This window comes from Blastomyces gilchristii, assembly GCF_000003855.2.
Source record: "Blastomyces gilchristii SLH14081 genomic scaffold supercont1.11, whole genome shotgun sequence".
NCBI lineage: Eukaryota > Fungi > Ascomycota > Eurotiomycetes > Onygenales > Ajellomycetaceae > Blastomyces > Blastomyces gilchristii.
The window spans coordinates 722074-742734 of NW_003101672.1; the positions used below are offsets into that span (position 1 = coordinate 722074).

Consider the following 20661-nt stretch of genomic DNA (forward strand, 5'->3'; position numbering starts at 1 on the left):
TTTTAGTCCCGCGTCCGCGGTGTTTTATTTTATTTTATTTTATTTTTCGTTTATTTGAAACTAACGTTTTGAATCCTGGTATATAGTTCCTACCCTGCATTTAATCAACCAAGGCGCGAACGTCGGTCACATCAGTTTTAGCAATTAAATCACTTTCTTGTTCTGGCTCTGGCTGAGGGGTCAAAAAAGCAAGGGATGAAAAGTTTGGTATTGGAAAAAAGATTTGGGGTAGTTTGTCATTATTGGGCCTTGGGATTTTGTTGTTTACTTGGTGACATGTTTTTTTCTTTCCTTACCTTCTTATGGAAGAAGTGAATGAGCTAGAATAAGGATTTTGATGTTTGATGAATGTTGCATGTATATATATCCCCAAATTCAGTATGGCTATGTTCGCAGGCATATCTGTTGATCAGTATGCTGATGATGTATTTTCATGGACATGATAGCAATGAATGATTCGAGTGAGATTGTTGAATGATGATGAAGTGAATGCAATTTTTTATTTTATTTTATATTTTATTTTATTTTATTTTATTTAATTTATTTTGTTTTTCAAACAGCAGTAAGTGATGATTAGAAATATGGGGTTGAGGCTACTAACCTGATTACGAAGAAAACAGGAAAAGAAAGAAACTAGAATAGATGAGTCTTGTCAATCAAGTCTATAGTTATATGTGCATGTAATGTTCTAGGTATGGTATCTATAGACTATCTACTTCATCTATCTATTTGCGGCTGTTAAAACAATCACTATCAACAATGGAAGAAAATAATAATAATAAAAAAATAAAAAAAAACATCTTGAAGGAGAAATTGATCAAGGTATAAAGAATCAGGGCAAGAGCACAAAAAATGACATTCAAAGAAAGTCATCACTGCACACAATACACTTCAACATTCCCTCCTCCCTCCCCTTTCTACATTCCTCAAACTAAAACCCCCTCAACCAACCCCTCGCCTCCCTAACCCCCTTCGCTACACCACCACCATCACTGTCCCCTTCTCCACCAACAGCATCACCCTCCACATAACATAAATACCCCGGCCTCTCCAAACTCCTCTTCGCCACCTCGCAATCAATTCGGATATCCTCTACTAGCGCCTCGAGGCTGACATAGTCGTATTCTGGCCGGATGTAGCCCAGCACGAGCAGGTTTAGGCGCGTGCCGTAAAAATCGGGAATGCGGAAGAAGCGGTTTGGCTGGTCTGTGGAATTTGGCGATGGCGAAGATGGGGTGGTGCGGTGGGTGAATTGGGGGAGGAGGTGGATTTCCTGTGTGGAGCGGTGGGTGAGGTTAGATGGGAGAGGTTGTTGGCTTTTTGGTTGAATTTTTTTTAAAAAAAAATCATATTTTTGCCTTTTCTTATTTATTGCCCTTCTTTCTTTTCTTGTAGTAACATAGAGAGATGGGATGGTCGTGAGGGAGCCAGGAGTATACAGGTGATGAAAACTAGAAAAGAGATATATAGATACATACCACAGACCGAACTGTATTCTTATAGAAGGGGTTGTACCCTATGCTCAGAACGCAGGGGAAGATATTTTGATTTTGATTTTCATTTTCAGAATTGGATTCTGTCGCTTGTGTCACGGCGGCACCGTTTGGTTGAATATTTTCGTCACTTCCCGCCTTATATTTGAATTTGGATGGGTCGAGCGCGGCGACGCCATAGTATACGCCCGACTCTACGTCTCCATAAGGGGAGAGGGAGTCTGGGGGGATGTTGGCGGTAGGAATGCCGAGCTAGTTAAGTCTTTTAGTATGTGATTATTCAATGGCGTAGCAGAGGGGAACCTTGGGGGGGGGGACGGCTGGCGTGGTGGGCTTGATATTCCCCGTGCTTTACATGCGAAGACAATCTTCATGTAGCCATTTGTTTGTACAAAAGAAACTCCAAAATGGTATAAAGTGTCCATATAGCGGTATAGAAAGTGCATATAAGAAATATGCATCGACTATAAGGACTCATGTGCATCCTTAAAAGAGGCAGATCCCCGCCAATTCCTCACTGGGCATCAGGGTAATATAAAATTGCTAGCCCATCAACAGGGCCACGACAAGGCAGCGAGCAGGGCCACGAATCAGATCAAACATGCATTTGAAGTTACTTCAAAAAAAAAAAAAAAAAAAAAAAAAAAAAAAAAAAAAAAAAAAAAAAAACATACCTCCTTACTCCCCCTCCCAAAGCCCTTGATGACTGGGCCGGAGAGTTTCATAGGATACGGCGCAGGAGGGCCGGAGTCGGGTCCTGCAACTGGATCCCTCGGACCAGCTGGACGCATATCTTTTGCCTTTTCCTGGCGATTTGGTTTAAATGTTGTTACTGAGCTGAGGTATATGTATGCGCTATGCTTTGCTGTTTAGGCCTAAGCATGCAGCGCACAGTAGCTGGGCGGAGCTAGGAGAGGGGGTGGAAACAATTCGTGGGGGGGAGCCGGAGGGGCTAAAATTCGGCACTTTGGCGGGGATGATGGGGGAGCAGTCAGATCACAGTATAAATGCCACTGAAATGCTAAGGATTAATACGATGAGCAGCAAAGCGAGAAGCAAAGGGGTATTTTTAGTAGATATTGCTGGCTAAATATAAGAAGAGCTGGTGAGAGGTTCGTCGTGGGATAACTAAGGAAAGCGACAAGACGATGGCCGATGAGCAAGGGATGTCGGCAGTTTTGAAGTGTATCGGATGCGTATTAATACGGCATGTGTTAGGGTTTGCTATGGGTGAGGGGTGTATCATCATTACGACATAACACGGTATGTATTTTTTAGGTATAACGTCCTCCATCGCATGCAAGTAGATTCAAGTTAATCAGAGGTAGTCTGGATACACACATACCAGAAGCAAAACTAAATGTCTTGCGCAGTTCCTTAGCTATGACGAAGCTCTATGTCTAGAGTAGGACGCAAGGAACAAACCATGGATCGGTTTTGCATAGCAAATTCATTTTAATAGGAAATAAAATAGGAAAATTGAAAGAATCTTTATTATGTATGTTGATTCCATAGTTCCGCTCTTCCCTCTCTCAATAGTCTAGTCAGTCCTCCTAACAACCTGTGCGTCCCTGATGTATGCATGTATGTACAGTAAAAAACCAGCAAAAAAGTTCTACAGTAGACCATCCCTCCCAATTGACATTGAACCCCCCCCTTTCTTTCTTTCCCCGTTCCCCCTCAAAAAATCATATCAAAATTCCACCGCCTTCAAGAAAGCGCCGCCGTGGTCCCTTCACCGGCGCGCGGGGGATACTCCTTCTCGCTGACTTTCGTTTTGGGCGTGCAGGTGCACCATTGGTCGGTGGGGATGGAGTCCATGACGCTGGAAATGTGCTGGCCGCAGCCTCGCCAGGTGGTCTTGGCTGTTTGGGTTCCGAGAGGTATTTGGTTAGCGGATTGGCGGACTGGCTGATTGGAGGGGAAGGGGAATAGAGGAGAGGAGAGGGGAGGGGAGAAGAGGGGAGGAGAGGATGGAGTCTGTTTGTGGGTGTGTGTGAGGGTGCATTACTTACAGCAGACAGAGCAGATTGATTGCATGCACATCTTTGTTTGTGTTTGATGTCAAATTATGGTGTTTTGAATCTGTAGTTTGCTTCTATATAGTGGTTAGTTACCAGCTCTTTGAAGGTCAATGAAGGTAGGAACAACTAATTTAACAACAGCCTGTCAAACTCACAATTGTGAAGTCAGATTGTGTAATGTTCTGCTACGCAAATATTGTATGTTCGCAGGGTTGATGCAAGGAAAGGGAAAAGATAGAAGAGAAGATGGTTATCAGAAGCCGGAAATATAGAGCACAATGTGGCGGGGCTCTGCCGGGGTCTAGCGGGGTTCATTGCCTACAATACATCCCCGAGATCCCCGCATCCCCGGCACCGGTTTAGCGGAGAGTTTACATAAATCCTGAGCTCAAATTCGTATGTAGTGAAAATAATCTCTAAATCCATAGCTATATTATCCGGAAGAAAGTCCATTCAATTGCCCTCGAGGGCTCCGACGTTGTTGTGTTCTCGAGCTCTGATGATTTTTGTTGGAGGGGGAATTTACATCTGAAAGAGATGATGTCATATCTTATATCATGCTAACTTAACTTTAATAAACAGATATTTCTGTACTCTGCATGCATTTGTTGTGTGGTCATACAGCAGAATATCGCCACAAGAATGTCTCGGGGAAAGAATTCATCACCATTTTTGAGAGGGAAAGTCACAACATAGAAAGGTGACAAACAATCCACATCCAAAATCAATCCCACATACACCTGAAAATTGCGGGGGACTCTCTGTGAATCCTAAAATGGAACAAAAGAAAGAAACATGCAAAATGGAGTTGAAAGAGATGATGTAGGATAATGAATGCATTGATGATATAAAACTCGTTCCGCCTCATCACAGGGAAAAAGACCATATTTCAATTTCAGCTTTTTCCCCCATCCCACTCCACCGCGCGGTTCCCAAATCACATGCATGTGTTCATATCATTTATATCATTATCAAAAGCCCCATCCCACCCACAGGCCGACACATGTACCGGCCGATCAAACTCAGTTACAAACCGCCAGCAACAAGCACCGCCGCAGCCACAACCCCTCCAATGACAGCAACGTACGATCTCTGTCCGGTTGCTGCAGGCATACCACCGGTACTCGACGGTGTCGTTGTCGTGGCCGTCGTCGTCACCGCAGCGCTTGATGATTCTCCACCCGTGGTTGTAGCAGCGCCCGTCGGTGCAGCGGTACCTGTATTTGTACTCGAGGGGTCACCACTGCCACCACTACTAATGGAAGCCATGACCGATGACACCTTCTGCGAATAGTCAGTTGCGCTGAGCGGGATGAGGATGTGGTTCTCGCTGCATGTTGTTGGGTTGATGTCGACTCTGTCGGCTTGGCGGCGGTGGAGCGCTTCGTTGATGACGATGATGTTGTCGTCGCTGTCGTCGATGCTTCTGCGTCTGATGGTGGAAGGGTCTATGCAGCAGATGCCGTGGGCGGTTGGTTTGCCATTGCCGCCGGAGGTGAGGCCGCCGAATAGGGAGCCCGGACAGCAGATGTTGATCTCATTGGTGCTGATGCAGCTGGCGGCAGATGTCAGGGTTGTGTAGAGGGCGGTGAAGAGGAGGAGGAGATGGGGGAGGTTGAGATAGAGGCGGAGAGACCTAAGGGAGGGCATTGGTATAGTTATGTTTCAGTGCTTTGGTGCAGCTGGTAAGATTGGATCTAAAGGGTCTTTCTTCTTGTCTTCTTCAGCCGCAACGTGAGTTAAAGGTAAGTAAGTCACTTGTATGTATGTTTGCGGGACAGCCCAAGCATTCTCGCATATATACGCAGAGAAAAGACGTAACTAGGTCCCATTAAATGCAAGGTAAATAAATAACGGTAGATCCTAGAGGAGACAAAGGGCAAAAATGGGAAAAAGGCATCCGTCGATGCTCGTCGCTCGACCGTCTCTTTATATAGCAAGTTACATGTAAGAAAAGGGAAAAGGGCTGCAGACATATCTCGTCTCCAACAGCCAACGCCAGGCCGAAGTAAAATGAAGGTTACTTCTCCAACATTGGCAGCCAGCAAGTCACATAAACCCTGTCTGTCTATTTATCAACTCCAATAATAGGTAAGGGGGCTTGCTTAAATATTTACTTCCTTCGCAAGCGAAACAGTGTAACCAAAACCACACCACCCAGTCTTAAAATATAACAATTTCCGGCCTCTCTCTGTCCTTCCTTTTGTTTTCCACTGTGCGATGTTTCCCACCGACCCTGGCCTGGAACAGGGCCATAAAACAACATCCGTCACATTCAGCCTCTGCAAAACGTGTTCCCTGTAGCAGCCCAAGTTCCCATGTGCCACACATTCCACCAACGACCAGCCGCCACCCAGCCATATTTCTCATCAGGCTGTTCCTTGTCTCATTTGCTCTCGTCTTGTCTCGACTCGAAAGCCGCGTCCACCCACGGAGAGTTTTCACATGGCCGGTTGGCAGTTAAAAGGAGGGAGGGAGTGTGGGAAGAGAGGGACGTACAAGGGCCAACCAACCCCTCCAACTCCCACAAACACCCACCACACTCCAACCCCAGCTCCTCTAAATCGAATGCCTATGAAGACTGGGGAATGCAATTAACAATGATTAGCATCTGGCCTCCCAGAATGCTGTCGGTGGCTCAGACTGACAGCACAGAGAAGAGGCTTTTTGACTTGCCTCACGTAACATCTAAACACCTGGAAGAAAATCAGAGGGCCCCATCTCACTCTCTTGGCATCATAGATAATATCGAAACCTGGACAGGAAGGAAAGATATGATACGTATCGTTTTACATTATTATTATTCTTATTATTGCCGTTGTTCTCGTTGTTACTTCCCTCATTGGCATTTATAAAAGAACTACCGTCCATTCATGTCTTGCCTGTCTGCATGATCAAGGACCTAACTCCACCATCAAAGCAACGAAGCGAAACGATCACAGGAAAAAAAAAAAAAAAAAAAAAAAAAAAAAAAAAAAAAAAAAGGTGAGTGAAATATTTAGGAGTAAAAGCTGACTAGCAAGATAGCGAGAGAGAGGGGGAGAACGAGAGAGAGAGCGGCGGTCAAGCATGATTGCTGTAGACATGGCCGCCCCGGGGGGAGGGGGCCCATCGATCGAATCGGCCCATCTATGTATGTATTCTATTTACAGGAAGCGGTGGTGGCAACTCCCCGCCATGAGGCTAAACGATAAACAGTCTAGATACAGATGCTGTGTGTGTGTATAAATATGTGTTGAAGGATTGGGGAGGTATGGCGGAGCAGGGTCCAATAAAAAGTAGGCGCAGATAGGTTCGTGTGGAAACCATCAAATTCATCCCTTTTTCTGGTTCTTTGTAATTGTCGTCGTCGTCGTCTGTCAGAATGGGGGAAAAAAATATTCGAAAACAAGCCATCCCCTTCCCTTTTGGTTATGTTTTCGCTTCTGGTCTTTTCTGTCTACTCTCCATTAGTTTGAGAGAGTACCATCTCTCGAAAAACGCCGTTGCAATGGGGTTTATCCCACCAAAAAGAAAGAGAACAAAAGAAAAAAGAAAACCTTAGATCAGACAGGGACACAAGACCGATACACCAAAAATTGCACAGAAGCGAAACGACACCTCCAAGCTCAGAGCTGAATCAAATCCACCTCAGAGAAATCGGGAGGACTCCGACTAAAAATCGCCCGACACCGCCCGTCCAGCGCTTGATACTCATTACTTATCCATATATGCTTGCTCAACCGCTGCGTTCGGAACACCTCATCATCACTGACTCCCAGATCATCCCGAGGGATCCAGATGACGGGTCGTTTCATGCGCAGCGCTTCGTGCTGGAAAGCCCGCTGGACAAGCTGGTCGCGCTCGTCCGGCGTGAGATCTTCCAGCTCATCGTGGATGCCGGAGAATAGTGCTTGGCCAATGGCGTGGGTAGGCGGGGCCTGGGATTCAGCGTCTTGTGCTAGCTTCTCACGCATGCGTTTTATAGTTGGGACGGTGGCGTCGGATCGCCCGCCAAAGAATTTGGAGCGGTTGTTTTTGGACCGATCAGCCCATGAAATGCGCTTTGATTTGCCGGGGATAAGTTTACCGACTTGACGGGTTATTTTTCCTGTCTTTTGCTTTCCGCCCTGGATTCTGTTAAGTTTGATATCGCCCTGCTCGTCTAGCCTTTCGCCATGGTTGAATTCACTGTCCTCGTCGTCATCGCTCTCCTCTTCGTCCTCCTCTTCTAGGCCTAGTTTCCGTCGTTGGGCACGAGCAAACTCTTCATCTCGGCGACTAGCTTCATCCTCCAACGTTATTGGTAGATATCGGAATAACGGGTTGAATGCTTCGTTAAGAAGGTATTGAAAGCCGACTGTCAGAATGGCAACGACGATCATACAGATTGCCTGGCCTTCACAGGCAAAATTCCCCTCTGCATCTCTAACAAGAAAAAACATGCCAATTAGGCAAATTTCCATGACGTAGATGCCAGTGAAAAGTTGGTTGATGGCTTTCGGGAAAAGCAAACCACCCGTGTCGAAGCGGAACTTCGTGACGTATAACGTGTTGTACCGATATACAAACCAAAAGAGTCCGAATGTGAGTACATTGAATACCATGATAAGCGGAGAAATGACGCAATAGATAAGCCCTATAAATATGGCGTTCGTACGTTAGAAAACATGGGTCAAATTCAAGAACGGGGGTTGCAAAAAAAAAAAAAAAATAGTACCGCTTACCTATGGACGCGAGCGTTGTATAGACCGGAAAGAAGGTGCCCCATTGCATTTGGTTAAGGTTGGTTGTCCGCGCCCACTTCATTCTCGCAGTGTTGTCTAAAATCGGGGCTAGTATAAACCAGCTAACGAGTGCAAAAATCTGAACCAATGCACCTGCGCTGACAGACATCGCTTGAAGTACCATGTAGGAAAAGAAATAGTTACTCGCCCGAGGAATATTCTCAGCCAGAAGCTGGGGAATACTTGTCACGTCCGTGATGGAATTGAAAATCGTTGTGAAACCGGACGAAATAGAGACAACAAGGAATATCTGAACGAACAAGAATGCAAAATAATAATTTTGCACTGTTAGCTCGACAGCCATCCCTGTGTGCACGCCTTGGTTCCGGGATAGAAATCGGAGAATTAGCGGCAACAGGGCCATGAGGATAGCAAGAAATAGTGGCGGCAATATACCCTGGACAGCTGAAATCAACCAGTCGGGCATTGAAGCAATCCATCGTAGCCAGGGAAACTTCCCTTCCAGATATGCAAGCTGAGACAGTAAACCCGTAAAAGCAACTGGAAAAGCCCAGCCTATAACCATAGCGACAACAATAATGACCACACCGAATGTTCTCAAGTACCGCTCCCACCATTTGATGGACATATTATCCCAAATGACGTCGTCAGGAGATATTTCTACCAAACGCGGAGCCATTTGTTTTGGGATATGATGGCTCACAGATTGACATGCCATATGTGCAGCCACCTGATGGTTAAACTGTACAAAAGCCGAGTTCATGAGTGGAAATTTCTCCGGGTTCCGCTGATCGACTTCGATTTCGAGGTTTAAGCGGGCGACTTCCTGGCGACAGTGATAGATCTTATCGACTTTCTTACCAAGAAGGGGCAAAGAAGGCATCCATGCCCAGCCAAAAATAGGTAGACGCATAGTTTCACGATCCTTCTCCTTAATATATTTCATCCACAGAGGGTCGCCATAATCGTCTTCCTCGAACTCTTCGTTATACGCCATAGGGTACTCCTGGCCTGCAACCTGGTCGCCTTCCTTAGCAGGAGCATGCTTTTTCAATCGCCATGTTTTTTTCTTTTTCTTCTCCTTAGTAGACGGAGCGACCGGGGAAGGCTGGGTCAGTGGATACCGGTCGTCATGACGGTCAGGATTGGGGTTGGGGTTTGTTGGTTTCGAGCTTTTCCACAGATTTAACTTCGCTGGACGTGGTGGTTGGTCAGCCGGGCCATCCATCGCAGGGGGTCCTTCCAGATACGTTTCTCCGGAGGATCGAGCCCCGTCCCCCTCAAGGGGGAAATCGGTATTCACTCCACACTGTTGCTGGGCCTCCTCTCGTCGGTTGCCCACAGTGGTTCCAGCTTTCGTCAGACCCACAGCAGGCTTTTCAGGTCTGAATTCAGAGCTGGCGTCATCGGCAGCTCTATCGTTTTGTGTACCTCCAGTACTTTTTCCTACCTCACCATCAAACCCACCAGTGGTTTTAAATCTGCCGTCAACGGTGTCACCAGCCTTTCTGAAACCGCCCAAGACTGTTTTCCCAATCTTTGCTACTCCGGAGCCCACGGCCCCCACCCCGTCACCGACAAGTGGGATAAAAGAACGATTACCACGTCCATCTGGTGCTGTGTTCGATTCTTCCATTCGGCCATGCAATATCTCCCGAATAGTATGAGCCTGATGAGGATCCCCCGAGCTGACTCCAGGTTCCCGAACGAGACGGGAAGCTCTCTGTTCCGCGGCCAGCTTTTCACGATCCATTTCCGCTGAGCTTTTGCCGGATTTTTTAGCCTGAGCCTTGGCTTGTTTAAGTTGCGCCTTCTTGCATTTCTTTATTAGTTCCGTCTCTGCCGACTCAAGCTCCAAAGCGAGTTTGTTGCGTAACTTCACTTTCTCACTCAATTCATCCATATTCCGGTTTATCCATATATTGCGCACACCTCCAGGAAATACATCGAACAGACGATCAAGAGCATCCACGGATAGCCACTTGGGTGGGATGGCAGTCACCAAGACAGTAGTAGCTGATGCACGCAGGCGATGCTGAGGGGATGTCAAATATGCCTGTCGTAGTCTGATATAGCCCCGAAGCTCGTCGAAGAAAACAGCACACGAGTAAACAACGACTATAACAGCCAGAACCAGATGGGCCCAGTAGCGATCTGCATGTTCCGGTGCGATATTACCCCATGCCAGCTGATCCAATCCAGATACATTATAGCGTGTATCGTCCGTGGACGAAATAGCGCGCGTATCCTTTCCTCCTACTTTGTTCAGGGGTATGAGCAAGGGTAGAATGATGAACGAAAGTGGGACAAAGATCTTCAGGAGCATTCGCAGGTAACGAAGGAAAAAGTAGGCATCCAGGCCACATTTTTGGATGAATTCTGAATTGGACGTCTTGAATACAGGGGCAATCCACCGGAAAAGACCCGGCGGGGAAGGGTCGGTACGTTCTCGTTCTGGCACCAGATATGTTCGCGGTTGGCTAACAAGAAAGGGAGAGCTCAGTCAGTGACATGTACAACATTTTTCCCTGTTGGGGGAAAAAAGGTTTACAGAGGGGAACAAATCACATACTATATCCTCGTCAGCTTTCCCTTAAGCAGCGTAAACAGGAACACTTCAACTGCGAAGACTATGATAGCGGTAACCAGGGATGCCATAAAGGTTGTGATTGACATCCCCGCTGTCTTCTGGCCAGTGCCACTCTGCGCATCTAGCGCAACGGCCACGGTGTCGCTGTTGTTGGAGGACGACATTTTTTTAAGGGAGGGGAAGAATCATAATCCACCACGAACTTCGAGCTGCAGGCACACTATGGATACTCGAGCAATATACGGGTGATCTCAGGCGGGGAGAGGCGAAGAAGACTGTGTTTTAGGGGTTATATTTCACGATTTGGCCGGTATTCAGGTGTGAGAAGTCCCGACTTCACAGACCGGAGAGGGCGTATTCTAGGGACAGGAAATGGATGAAAAATAACAATACAGGAAGGGCAGATTATGTATGTATGTACTTTATGTATGGAATGAGGGATAAGCCAATTGATACAAAGGGAGTGAAAGGGGGAATGAATATACAAGTTTCTTTCACTGGCTGGCGGCTGGAGAATGGAGGTCAAGGAAGCGACTCTCAAAGCCGTGTTTGACTGGGGGGCATAGTGGTATAGAATGGAAGAGGAAAGCAAGCAAGCAAGCAAGCAAGCAAGCAAGAAAGAAGGAAAGGAAGAAAGAAAGAAAGTAACAGGGGAATTAGGAGTCGATAGTCAATATAAACCCCGTATCCTGACAGCCAGAGAATGCGAGAGAGCGAGAGAGAGATGTCGTCAAGTTTGCCATGAAGTTTGTTGGGCGGGCAAACAAGCAAGCCCTTTTTTGATGTGGAGAGTTGTCCGCCGCCAGTCGCCCGTCCCTTTTTAGTGAGGCGCCAGCAGCAGCGCCGGCGCAAATATTATTCATTCATACTGGGCAATCACGAACAGCGGAACAGCGACGATAGCTCTCGCGATTCCCCACCAGCAGAATACAGCGTCGCATGCGCCGACTGGGCGCTGGGCAGTCAGATTCCATCGTCATCGAGCCCTAAAACTTGAAGGCTTGGGGCCGTTTGTTTTCTTCCCCATCCATCGCGATGACCAGGTGGGTCTGTTTTGACTCTTCTCAACCACCAATAATCTTGGACCACAGTGGCAGAAAGGATTTCGGGGAATCAACGAAAAAAAGAGAAAAATGGAGAACAAAGTGGCAGAAGGCAAGGATCCCAAAAAAACAGGGTTGTGGCTTGTGTCGCCTTACCGCCGCGCTGGGGATTGTTTTATCCTCTCAGCAAATCAGAAAAGAACTTGGGCAGGATCTTGCAGCGCCAATCACGCGCCTGGGCAGCGTCTGCAGGGCTGTGATCCCAGACAAGTCGTTGTTAAAAATGACGTCGAGGGTGAAACGGCCTGAGTGTCAATGCAAAATTATATCCATCCATACGCTGGTTGGAGCTCTGGGTGTGATATTATTAATAGCAAGGCAAGTAACTTTTAGTCTTTGTTGTTTTGTTTATAATAATAGCAGGCGCTTCATCAAGTTCATTATTTACAGGGTTGCAGTGAGAATGAGATTCCAAGCTTAACAGTTGTTTCAAGTAAATATTAGCTATATTAGCTTAACTAGTTAGCACCGCATGGCATGCAAACAGCGTATGCAGTCGTATGCCAGTCCTTGTTGAATAATCTTGTAGACCCCTGATCCTTCACGGTGACATGCGAGATTTGAAATTAAACAACTCATAGCGTATGTCAAAAATTGGAGTAAAGTTACTCTGTACTCCGTAGAGTATAACTAGATCTATTGTGACAGAAACAAATACAACAAATAATAGAAACATTGACTGCATTTGATGCTTCATCTTCCATAATTCGCATCCTCATATCCACCAAATTACCAAATGCGCAACAGACTGTATGCCAAGCCAGTAAATCTTGGCACATATCCACGTGATCATAAATCTGATGTAGAGACACGCTCTCCCAAATAGGAAACCACTTTACGCGTCAATGCCAAACCCGCGTCTCTCCACGCGTCCACCTGCCCCAATCGAAGTTTTTTCCTGCCCAATTCCTCCTTCAGTGAACGACAACGTCACAACTACCCTCCATACAGCGCACATTGACATAGCGGTAGATGTCTATGGATGATTGAACTAGCTCACCACTGTCAGTCATATCAACTTAAACACAGACCCGTGTACGATGTCGTCTCCTGGTTCTGCTCGCCGTCGTGGTCGACCAGCAAGGAACTCCACAGCTTCAACTCCCTCTCGTCCCAGTGCGTCCCAGCCCCAGCCTCAGACCAGCCCTTCTTCCGCAGCAGATGGTGGACCACAATCGCAGAATGCCTCACAGACTACTCCACGGGCTTCGAGACGACTAAGGGAAGCTGGTGTCCCTTCCTCGTCCCCTTTATTCTTCCGGTCATCCCCTCCGCCTGAACCTCGACAAGCTCCCGCTAGAGATTCAGGTTCAAGAATGGAGATCAGTTCCCCAGTTAGGGAATCACCAAGCGCTGATGATGTTGAAAGAACTCCCAGAGCAGATGCTCGCCCAATTGGAGGTATATACATCTGTTATGTCTTTCTTAGCGCGAAAATATAACCCAAATGCTAGTAACAATTTAACACAACCACATTTATAACAGACTCCTCACCAATCCGTTACATGTCTAGCTCAAGCCCGACTCGCGCAAATAATCCCCCAACTCGAACAGCCGATATTCCAAGCAGTAGCAGTGGCCTTTTTGTCCGGTCTTCACAATCCATTGGATCAAATGGCGTTCCCAACGTCTCAACGAGACGAGGTGGTATCCATTCCGATGCCTTCGGATCCTCGTCAGGCCAGCGAAGACGAGTATTCGTCGATGAGAATGGCATTCCGGTCCGCGACGGCGAGCCCCATTCAGATGCAACGTTTTCAAATGTGCAGCCAGACACCTCCGAAGCAGACGCCCTTGGTGGGAGTTCTACTCGTATCATCTGGGGCACCAATATCTCCATCCAGGACTCGATGTCAGCATTTAAAAATTTCCTATACAATTTTACCAAAAAATACCGCATGTGGGCAGACGGTGCTTCTGAAGAAGAAACCCGCGCGATGGGTGTAGTAGCTGAAGAAAAAGAATACATCAAGATGCTGAATGATATGCGACAACTGGGTGTAATAGGATTGAATTTGGATATTCGCAACCTAAAGGCATATCCGTCAACCGTGAAACTTTGGCACCAGGTCCAAGCATACCCACAGGAAATTATTCCTATCATGGATCAGGTAGTGAAAGATGTCATGATTGAACTGGCATTGAAGGAAATGGAATCGCTCAGAGCACAGGCCAATCAAAGACGCCAGCCTAGGGCAAGAGATAGCAGCTCAGTACCGCCTGTCACCAGCTCTGATATTGGGAATGAGGCTGGACGAGCCCAACCGACAGAAGTGCCAAATCTGATGACAGACGTGGAAAGCAAGACTTTCAAGGTTCTACCATTTGGATTAGACAAGACAGTCAACATGAGAGACCTAGATCCCGCAGGTGTGCTATATTTGTCTCAACTTTTTAAAGGATCTATTGCTAACATGTTTCTCAATTGCAGACATGGATAAGCTCATCAGCATCAAAGGTCTCGTTATTCGAGCAACCCCCATAATTCCGGACATGAAAGAAGGTAAGTAACAACAATCGCTGCCAGTCCTAGTTTAGTTTTTGGCAACGTACTGATGGTCATTATTTCAGCGTTTTTCCGTTGCGAGACATGTCACTTTAGTGTTACCGTTGACATCGACCGCGGCAAAATCGCTGAGCCTACCAAATGCCCTCGGGAAATTTGCGGAACGTCCAACTCCATGCAACTCATCCACAACCGGTCGACTTTTGCCGATAAACAGGTTATCAAACTCCAGGAAACCCCCGACTCTGTCCCCGACGGTCAAACGCCACATTCCGTCTCGCTCTGTGCATATGACGAACTGGTTGATGTTTGCAAAGCTGGTGATAGAGTTGAAGTAACGGGTATATTCCGCTGCAACCCTGTTCGCGTGAACCCACGTCAACGTACCACCAAGGCTCTTTTCAAGACTTACGTGGATGTACTTCACATACAGAAAACCGACCGCAAGAAGCTTGGTATTGATGCCACGACGGTGGAGCAGGAGCTCGCTGAGCAGATTGCAGGAGAAGTGGAGCATGTCAGAAAGATCACAGCAGAAGAAGAGAAAAAGATAAAAGCAACTGCTGCTAGACCTGACATCTATGAACTACTCTCGCGATCTCTAGCACCGAGCATTTATGAAATGGACGACGTGAAAAAAGGTATCCTACTCCAACTTTTTGGCGGGACAAATAAGACATTTGAGAAGGGCGGTAATCCGCGATACCGTGGTGATATCAACGTTCTTCTCTGCGGAGATCCCTCAACGTCAAAATCTCAACTCCTACAATACGTGCATAAGATTGCACCCCGGGGAGTGTATACGAGTGGAAAGGGCTCGTCCGCCGTTGGTCTCACAGCATACGTTACCCGAGACCCAGAGTCAAGGCAGCTAGTTCTTGAGTCCGGTGCCCTCGTCCTCTCCGACGGGGGTGTCTGCTGCATCGACGAATTCGACAAGATGAACGATTCGACACGATCAGTCCTGCATGAGGTGATGGAACAACAAACCGTCTCAATTGCCAAAGCGGGGATCATCACGACATTGAATGCCCGTACTAGTATCTTGGCCTCAGCCAATCCGATAGGAAGCAAGTATAACCCGAACTTACCCGTTCCACAAAACATCGACCTGCCACCAACGTTACTATCGCGGTTTGATCTAGTATATCTTGTCCTAGACCGCATTGATGAGCAAAACGATCGTCGTCTGGCGAAGCATCTGGTGGGGATGTATCTGGAAGACACACCAGAGAGCGGTGCCAGCGAGGAGATCCTTGTAAGCTGACTTTAATAACACTTCTAAGTATGAACGGAACCCCCTTCGCTAACCCTTCATATTCTAGCCCATCGAATTCCTCACCAGCTACATTACCTACGCCAAAAGGAACATCAACCCTGTATTAACGCCAGAAGCCGGCACGGCACTAACGGATGCCTATGTCGCCATGCGCAAGCTGGGTGATGATATCCGCTCCGCCGACCGCCGCATCACAGCCACCACCCGTCAACTCGAATCCATGATCCGCCTCTCAGAAGCACACGCACGCATGCGGCTATCGAGCGAAGTACTCGCCAGCGACGTGGAGGAGGCTGTACGACTGATCCGGTCAGCGCTTAAACAGGCCGCCACGGACGCTCGCACGGGGCTGATTGACATGGGATTGCTGACTGAGGGCACGAGTGCGAGCGAGAGGCGGCTACGGGAGGATTTGAAGAGGGAGGTTTTGAGAGTTGTGGAGGAACTTGGGGGTCGTGGTGCGGGTGCGGGTGGGGCCAGGTGGTCGGAGGTACTGAGACGGCTGAATGAGGGGGGTAGTATGGAGGTTGAAGGGCCAGAGTTTGCGGATGCGGTACGGTCGTTGGAGGCGGAGGGCACTATTAGTGTTGTTGGGGAAGGGGCGAGGAGAAGTATACGGCGGATTGGGGTTGTGTGAATAGTAGGGGAGGTCTGTTGTTTATTGTCACTTTGTTTCGACTCTTTTCATATACTTAACGGGATACGGCATGTTGCAGAAGGGAGAAAGGGGTTACATTTCACTAATGTCGCTGATGTTGTTCTACTACTATACTTCTTATGTTTCAATGAATGGGCGTTTTAACCCTTTTTTTTCCTTTTCTGACTGCATGTTCTTTCCCTCCTTTCTAAGCCATGGACGTAGGTCTTTTGGAACGAACCCATCGAGTAACTACTGTGTACCGTCCGTAGTTAAACAAGCCGATGATGTCATCGCCGTCACGGATATAAGTTAATCCATTCCCCGATTAAGGTTTTCACGTGTGTACACGCTGTTACCTGATTGGGCCTTGTGTACCGGTTCGCAGATCTGGCTTCTCACGTGACAGTTGACTCAGCTACTCAGCGCTGGGCCCAGGCCCCGAGCACGATCAAATGGCCGTAAATAATTACTCGCGCGGTTGTATTGTGTATGATATGGATGATCTCTTTGCATTCATTGAAATGAAGGAATTGAATTGCTATATATATTTTTACATTCAATGGGTGCAATTATTTTATCTATGTTAATGTATATGTTATGATATTATTATTTGTGTAATGCAAGGTTGCGTTGGATTAAGCTTGAAGCTCCACATCCTGAACATCATCCCAGCCCCCAGCCAGCCTCTTCAGAAGCTCTCTCCTCGTTCATTCTCGTCACTCTCCTCCTCTCCTCTTCTTCTTTTTCTTCTTATTTTCCCCTCCCCTTCCCCCCTTCTCACCAACACAATCCCGCCGTCACAATGAGGTAAAATTTTGCTCCCAATTGACCCCCCCCCCAACTACCCTCAGGACTTACATCAGTCTCAAAATACTAACAACCCGTCCAGATTCGGCCACCAGCTCCGCACCTCCCTCATAAAAGAATACTACTGGCACTACATAGCCTACGATGATCTTAAAGCCGCCCTGAAAACCCCCTACGAATCCACCCCCGCTACCACCCCCGGCGCCTCCACTGATGCTCAAGAAAACGCACCCGCAAAGCCCAAACGCAAGCCATGGACAGAGGAGGACGAGAGGCGCTTCGTCGCCCTCCTGGAGAGCGAGCTGGATAAAGTCTTTACGTTCCAGAAGTTGAAGAGCGATGAGATTGTCGCGCGGATTGTGCAGAGTGAGAAAGAGGTTAATGACGTCGTAGCTATGTTGAGGGCTTCTGTTGGTGGTGGTGGTGGTGGCGGCGGTGGCAGCGGTGGTAGTAGTACTGTCACTGCTGTGTCTGGAGCAAGGAGAGAGTCGCAGATTGGGGGCAGTGGGGCTGATGCTGCTGCTGCTGGTAATGGTGCTATTGGTGGTGCTGCTGCTGGTGGAATAGCTCCCACCGATGAGGATTTCTTGCTACTAGAGGAGGATCTAAGTGATATTATTGCCGACGTGCATGATTTGGCGAAGTATGTGCAGCTAAATTATACGGGGTTTCAGAAGATTATTAAGAAGCATGATGTAAGTCTGTCTTTTTCTTTGGTCCCTTATTCCTTCGGCAGTGCTTTTTGTCTTGATGGGTAACAAGAAATTCCCGTTAACATATCTTTTTTGCGGGGTGTTAGAAACAAACGCAATGGCACCTGAAACCTGTGTTCGCAGCCCGGTTAAAAGCGAAACCGTTTTTCAGAGACAATTACGATGCATTTGTGGTTAAATTATCCAAGTTGTATGATTTGGTTAGGAACAAGGGCGCTCCCGTCACTGGGGATAGTGCCGCGGGTGGATCGCAGCAGAATTTCATCCGGGAGACAACTAAGTATTGGGTGCATCCAGATAATATTACAGAATTGAAACTCATTATTCTGAAGGTCTGTTTGGCGTTCTTGTAACCCGTTTTTCATTTTTTCGTTATTCTGTGTCTCCGCGTGTCGAAACTAACAACTTTGTAGCATCTTCCCGTTTTGGTATTCAATCCTAGGAAAGAATTCGATGAACGAGATTCAGCTATCTCGTCTGTCTACTACGATAATCCCAATACCTGGGAGCTGTATACGGGGCGGCTGAAAAAGACTGAAGGAGCAGAGGCGATCCGACTACGATGGTATGGCGGGATGGAAACTGATCAAATTTTTGTAGAGAGGAAAACACACCGAGAGGATTGGACCGGGGAGAAGTCGGTCAAAGCGCGGTTTCCGATTAAGGAGAAATATGTAAATGCGTTCTTGTCTGGGGAAATGACTGTCGAAAGTGTCTTTGAGAAAGCCAGGAAAGATGGGAAGAAGAGTGAGCAACAGATTGCTGATTGGGAACAGCTCGCGCGGGAGGTACAGTATCGTGTAATTACGCGGAAACTCGAACCGGTTACGAGATCATTTTATCATCGGACTGCGTTCCAGCTTCCTGGAGATGCGAGAGTGCGGATATCATTGGATACTGAACTGACCCTGATCCGAGAGGACAATATGGATGGCCGCATTAGGTCTGGTAATAATTGGCGGCGAATGGATATTGGGATCGACTATCCCTTTCGACAACTACCCGCGCAAGATGTCGAGAGGTTTCCCTACGCTATTTTGGAAGTGAAGCTGCAGACGCAAGCTGGTCAGGACCCTCCGCATTGGATCCGGGAGTTAATCTCCAGTCATCTAGTGGAAGCGGTCCCCAAATTCAGCAAGTTTATCCATGGAACTGCAAATCTATTCCCTGACCATATTAACCTACTCCCATTTTGGATGCCGCAAATGGACGTTGATATTCGAAAGCCCGTCACCCGCGGCTTCGGCATCGAACGACCTGTCCAGGCTAGTCCATCGACAAGTGAAACGGTGATTGACGATGACTATGACGATGAGTCCGACGAAGAAGGCGACGGCGACAATGAACCCGAATCGCGCAACGGAGTCCATCCCCACCAAAATAACCGCCCACCAACATCCCTGAGCGAAGCCAACGGCATCCATTTCCAATCCCCGCAACCCCACCACCAAGGCGAGGGCGAAGACGACCCTTCCCGGGACCCAAACATCCCCGATGCCACAGGAAACGCTCTCGACATTGAAGAGCGTATCGCAGCCCAGCAAAATGTCATTGATATCGGCGGTGATGACTACCCACTCTACGACTCCGAAGACGAGTCGAGCGGGCAGGACGATCTCGAGGAGGCAAGGAAAATTGGCGGTTGGTATTATCGAGTCAAACTGGCGAAACATTATCTGCGCGCTGCGGGTAGATCTGCCCTGAATGCCGCAATGTTTATTGCCCCCGTCCCAAGACCGACAGCAATGCCGGTCGATAACGGCGTCAGGGGTGTGGGGAGGTTCATACCGCCTGGTGAAATGCAGATTAAGCGGTTCAAGGCGCCGAAGGGGAAACGTAAGTTTATGTTTTATGATAACTCTCCCTTTTACTCTTCCCTTTTTTATTATTATCGTCCAAAAATCAAATCCTCCTATTAACCCAATCCCGTCTTCCCCTCCGTAACAGGAATCCACGTCCCCGTCCGCGTCGAACCAAAAGTCTACTTCGCCGCCGAACGCACCTTCCTCTCCTGGCTCGAATTCTCCATCATCCTCGGCTCCATCGCCGCCGCCCTCCTCAATTTCGGCCGCGACACTGTCACCCTCGCGTCGTCGTGGGCGTTTACCGTTCTCGCCTGCTTGTCGCTCATGTATAGCTTGCTGTTGTATATGTGGCGGGTTGATAAGATTCGAAAGCGGAGGGATGTGAAGCATGTTTATCATGAGAAGTGGGGTCCGACGGTACTTTGTGTGGGTTTGCTAGTGGCTGTTTGTATTAATTTTGGGTTGAGGGTTAGGAGTGGGGGGTTGTGAGGGTGTGACATGTGTTGCAGTGCAGATCTTCTACTTTTGAAATCGGGTATAGGGAAAAGCAGAGTGCGATGGCTACGTGGGAGGACATAGAAATATATATATATATATATATATATATAGAAGACTTTACTTTGTTACTGGCGAATGTGGAGTTTTCTGGTTGCATTGATGAATTCCTCCTACAACCAGCCCCAGCCCACTTCTTTTGGAGCTTTCCTTTTTGTCTTTTATTCTTCTTCTCTTCTTCTTTTTTTTTTTTTTCGCTCTGTAGCCCTGTCCAATCTGTAACCATTTTGCATTATGTACTGCACATATCTTTATCTACGAAAGCGTCTACGGAGTACGCATCTGATGTATAGCATATATATGAATGACTAGCTCATGACGAAAATGGAGAACACAACAGCCGGCTACACCATGAAACGTGGTTGTATTACATCTATTTTCATTTTCGTTGCTTCTCTTCATGTTTCCTTCGTCACAAT

General features: G+C 47.5%; 6 protein-coding genes across 6 annotated transcripts in view; 3 read left to right on the plus strand and 3 right to left on the minus strand.

The window, feature by feature from the left end:
• BDBG_05438 (C6 finger domain-containing protein) overlaps nucleotides 1-523 on the plus strand; it is a 5054-nt gene extending 4531 nt beyond the window's left edge. Inside the window, exon 3 of the mRNA XM_002623884.2 lies at nucleotides 87-523. The gene's annotated coding sequence lies outside the window, so the exon portion shown is untranslated. The remainder of the gene's footprint in view (nucleotides 1-86) is intronic.
• BDBG_05439 (riboflavin kinase) lies at nucleotides 520-2796 on the minus strand. The gene is made up of 3 exons (XM_002623885.2): nucleotides 2168-2796; nucleotides 1479-1745; nucleotides 520-1273 (listed from the first exon to the last, which is right to left on the minus strand). The coding sequence occupies exons 1-3, from the start codon at nucleotides 2282-2284 to the stop codon at nucleotides 932-934; spliced, it is 726 nt and encodes a 241-aa protein (XP_002623931.1). The 5' UTR covers nucleotides 2285-2796; the 3' UTR covers nucleotides 520-931.
• Nucleotides 2797-3228: 432 nt separating this feature from the next.
• BDBG_17264 (uncharacterized protein) lies at nucleotides 3229-5167 on the minus strand (the record flags this gene model as incomplete). Its single annotated transcript, XM_031725025.1, has 5 exons — nucleotides 3229-3358; nucleotides 3509-3591; nucleotides 3673-3699; nucleotides 4256-4287; nucleotides 4552-5167. 5 exons carry the CDS (start codon nucleotides 5165-5167, stop codon nucleotides 3229-3231), a joined length of 888 nt encoding a protein of 295 aa, XP_031578971.1.
• Nucleotides 5168-6218: 1051 nt separating this feature from the next.
• BDBG_05442 (DUF221 domain-containing protein) lies at nucleotides 6219-12405 on the minus strand. The gene is made up of 3 exons (XM_031722155.1): nucleotides 10817-12405; nucleotides 8224-10724; nucleotides 6219-8135 (listed from the first exon to the last, which is right to left on the minus strand). Exons 1-3 carry the CDS (start codon nucleotides 10996-10998, stop codon nucleotides 7126-7128), a joined length of 3693 nt encoding a protein of 1230 aa, XP_031578972.1. The 5' UTR covers nucleotides 10999-12405; the 3' UTR covers nucleotides 6219-7125.
• Nucleotides 11854-16751, plus strand: BDBG_05443 (minichromosome maintenance protein 4 (cell division control protein 54)). The gene is made up of 5 exons (XM_002623889.2): nucleotides 11854-13338; nucleotides 13423-14307; nucleotides 14369-14440; nucleotides 14509-15701; nucleotides 15769-16751. The coding sequence occupies exons 1-5, from the start codon at nucleotides 12978-12980 to the stop codon at nucleotides 16357-16359; spliced, it is 3102 nt and encodes a 1033-aa protein (XP_002623935.1). The 5' UTR covers nucleotides 11854-12977; the 3' UTR covers nucleotides 16360-16751.
• A 34-nt stretch (nucleotides 16752-16785) lies between these two features.
• On the plus strand, nucleotides 16786-20614 carry BDBG_05444 (vacuolar transporter chaperone Vtc4). Its single transcript, XM_002623890.2, has 5 exons — nucleotides 16786-17169; nucleotides 17252-17864; nucleotides 17969-18214; nucleotides 18296-19718; nucleotides 19830-20614. The coding sequence occupies exons 1-5, from the start codon at nucleotides 17165-17167 to the stop codon at nucleotides 20174-20176; spliced, it is 2634 nt and encodes an 877-aa protein (XP_002623936.1). The 5' UTR covers nucleotides 16786-17164; the 3' UTR covers nucleotides 20177-20614.
• Nucleotides 20615-20661: the final 47 nt, after the last annotated feature.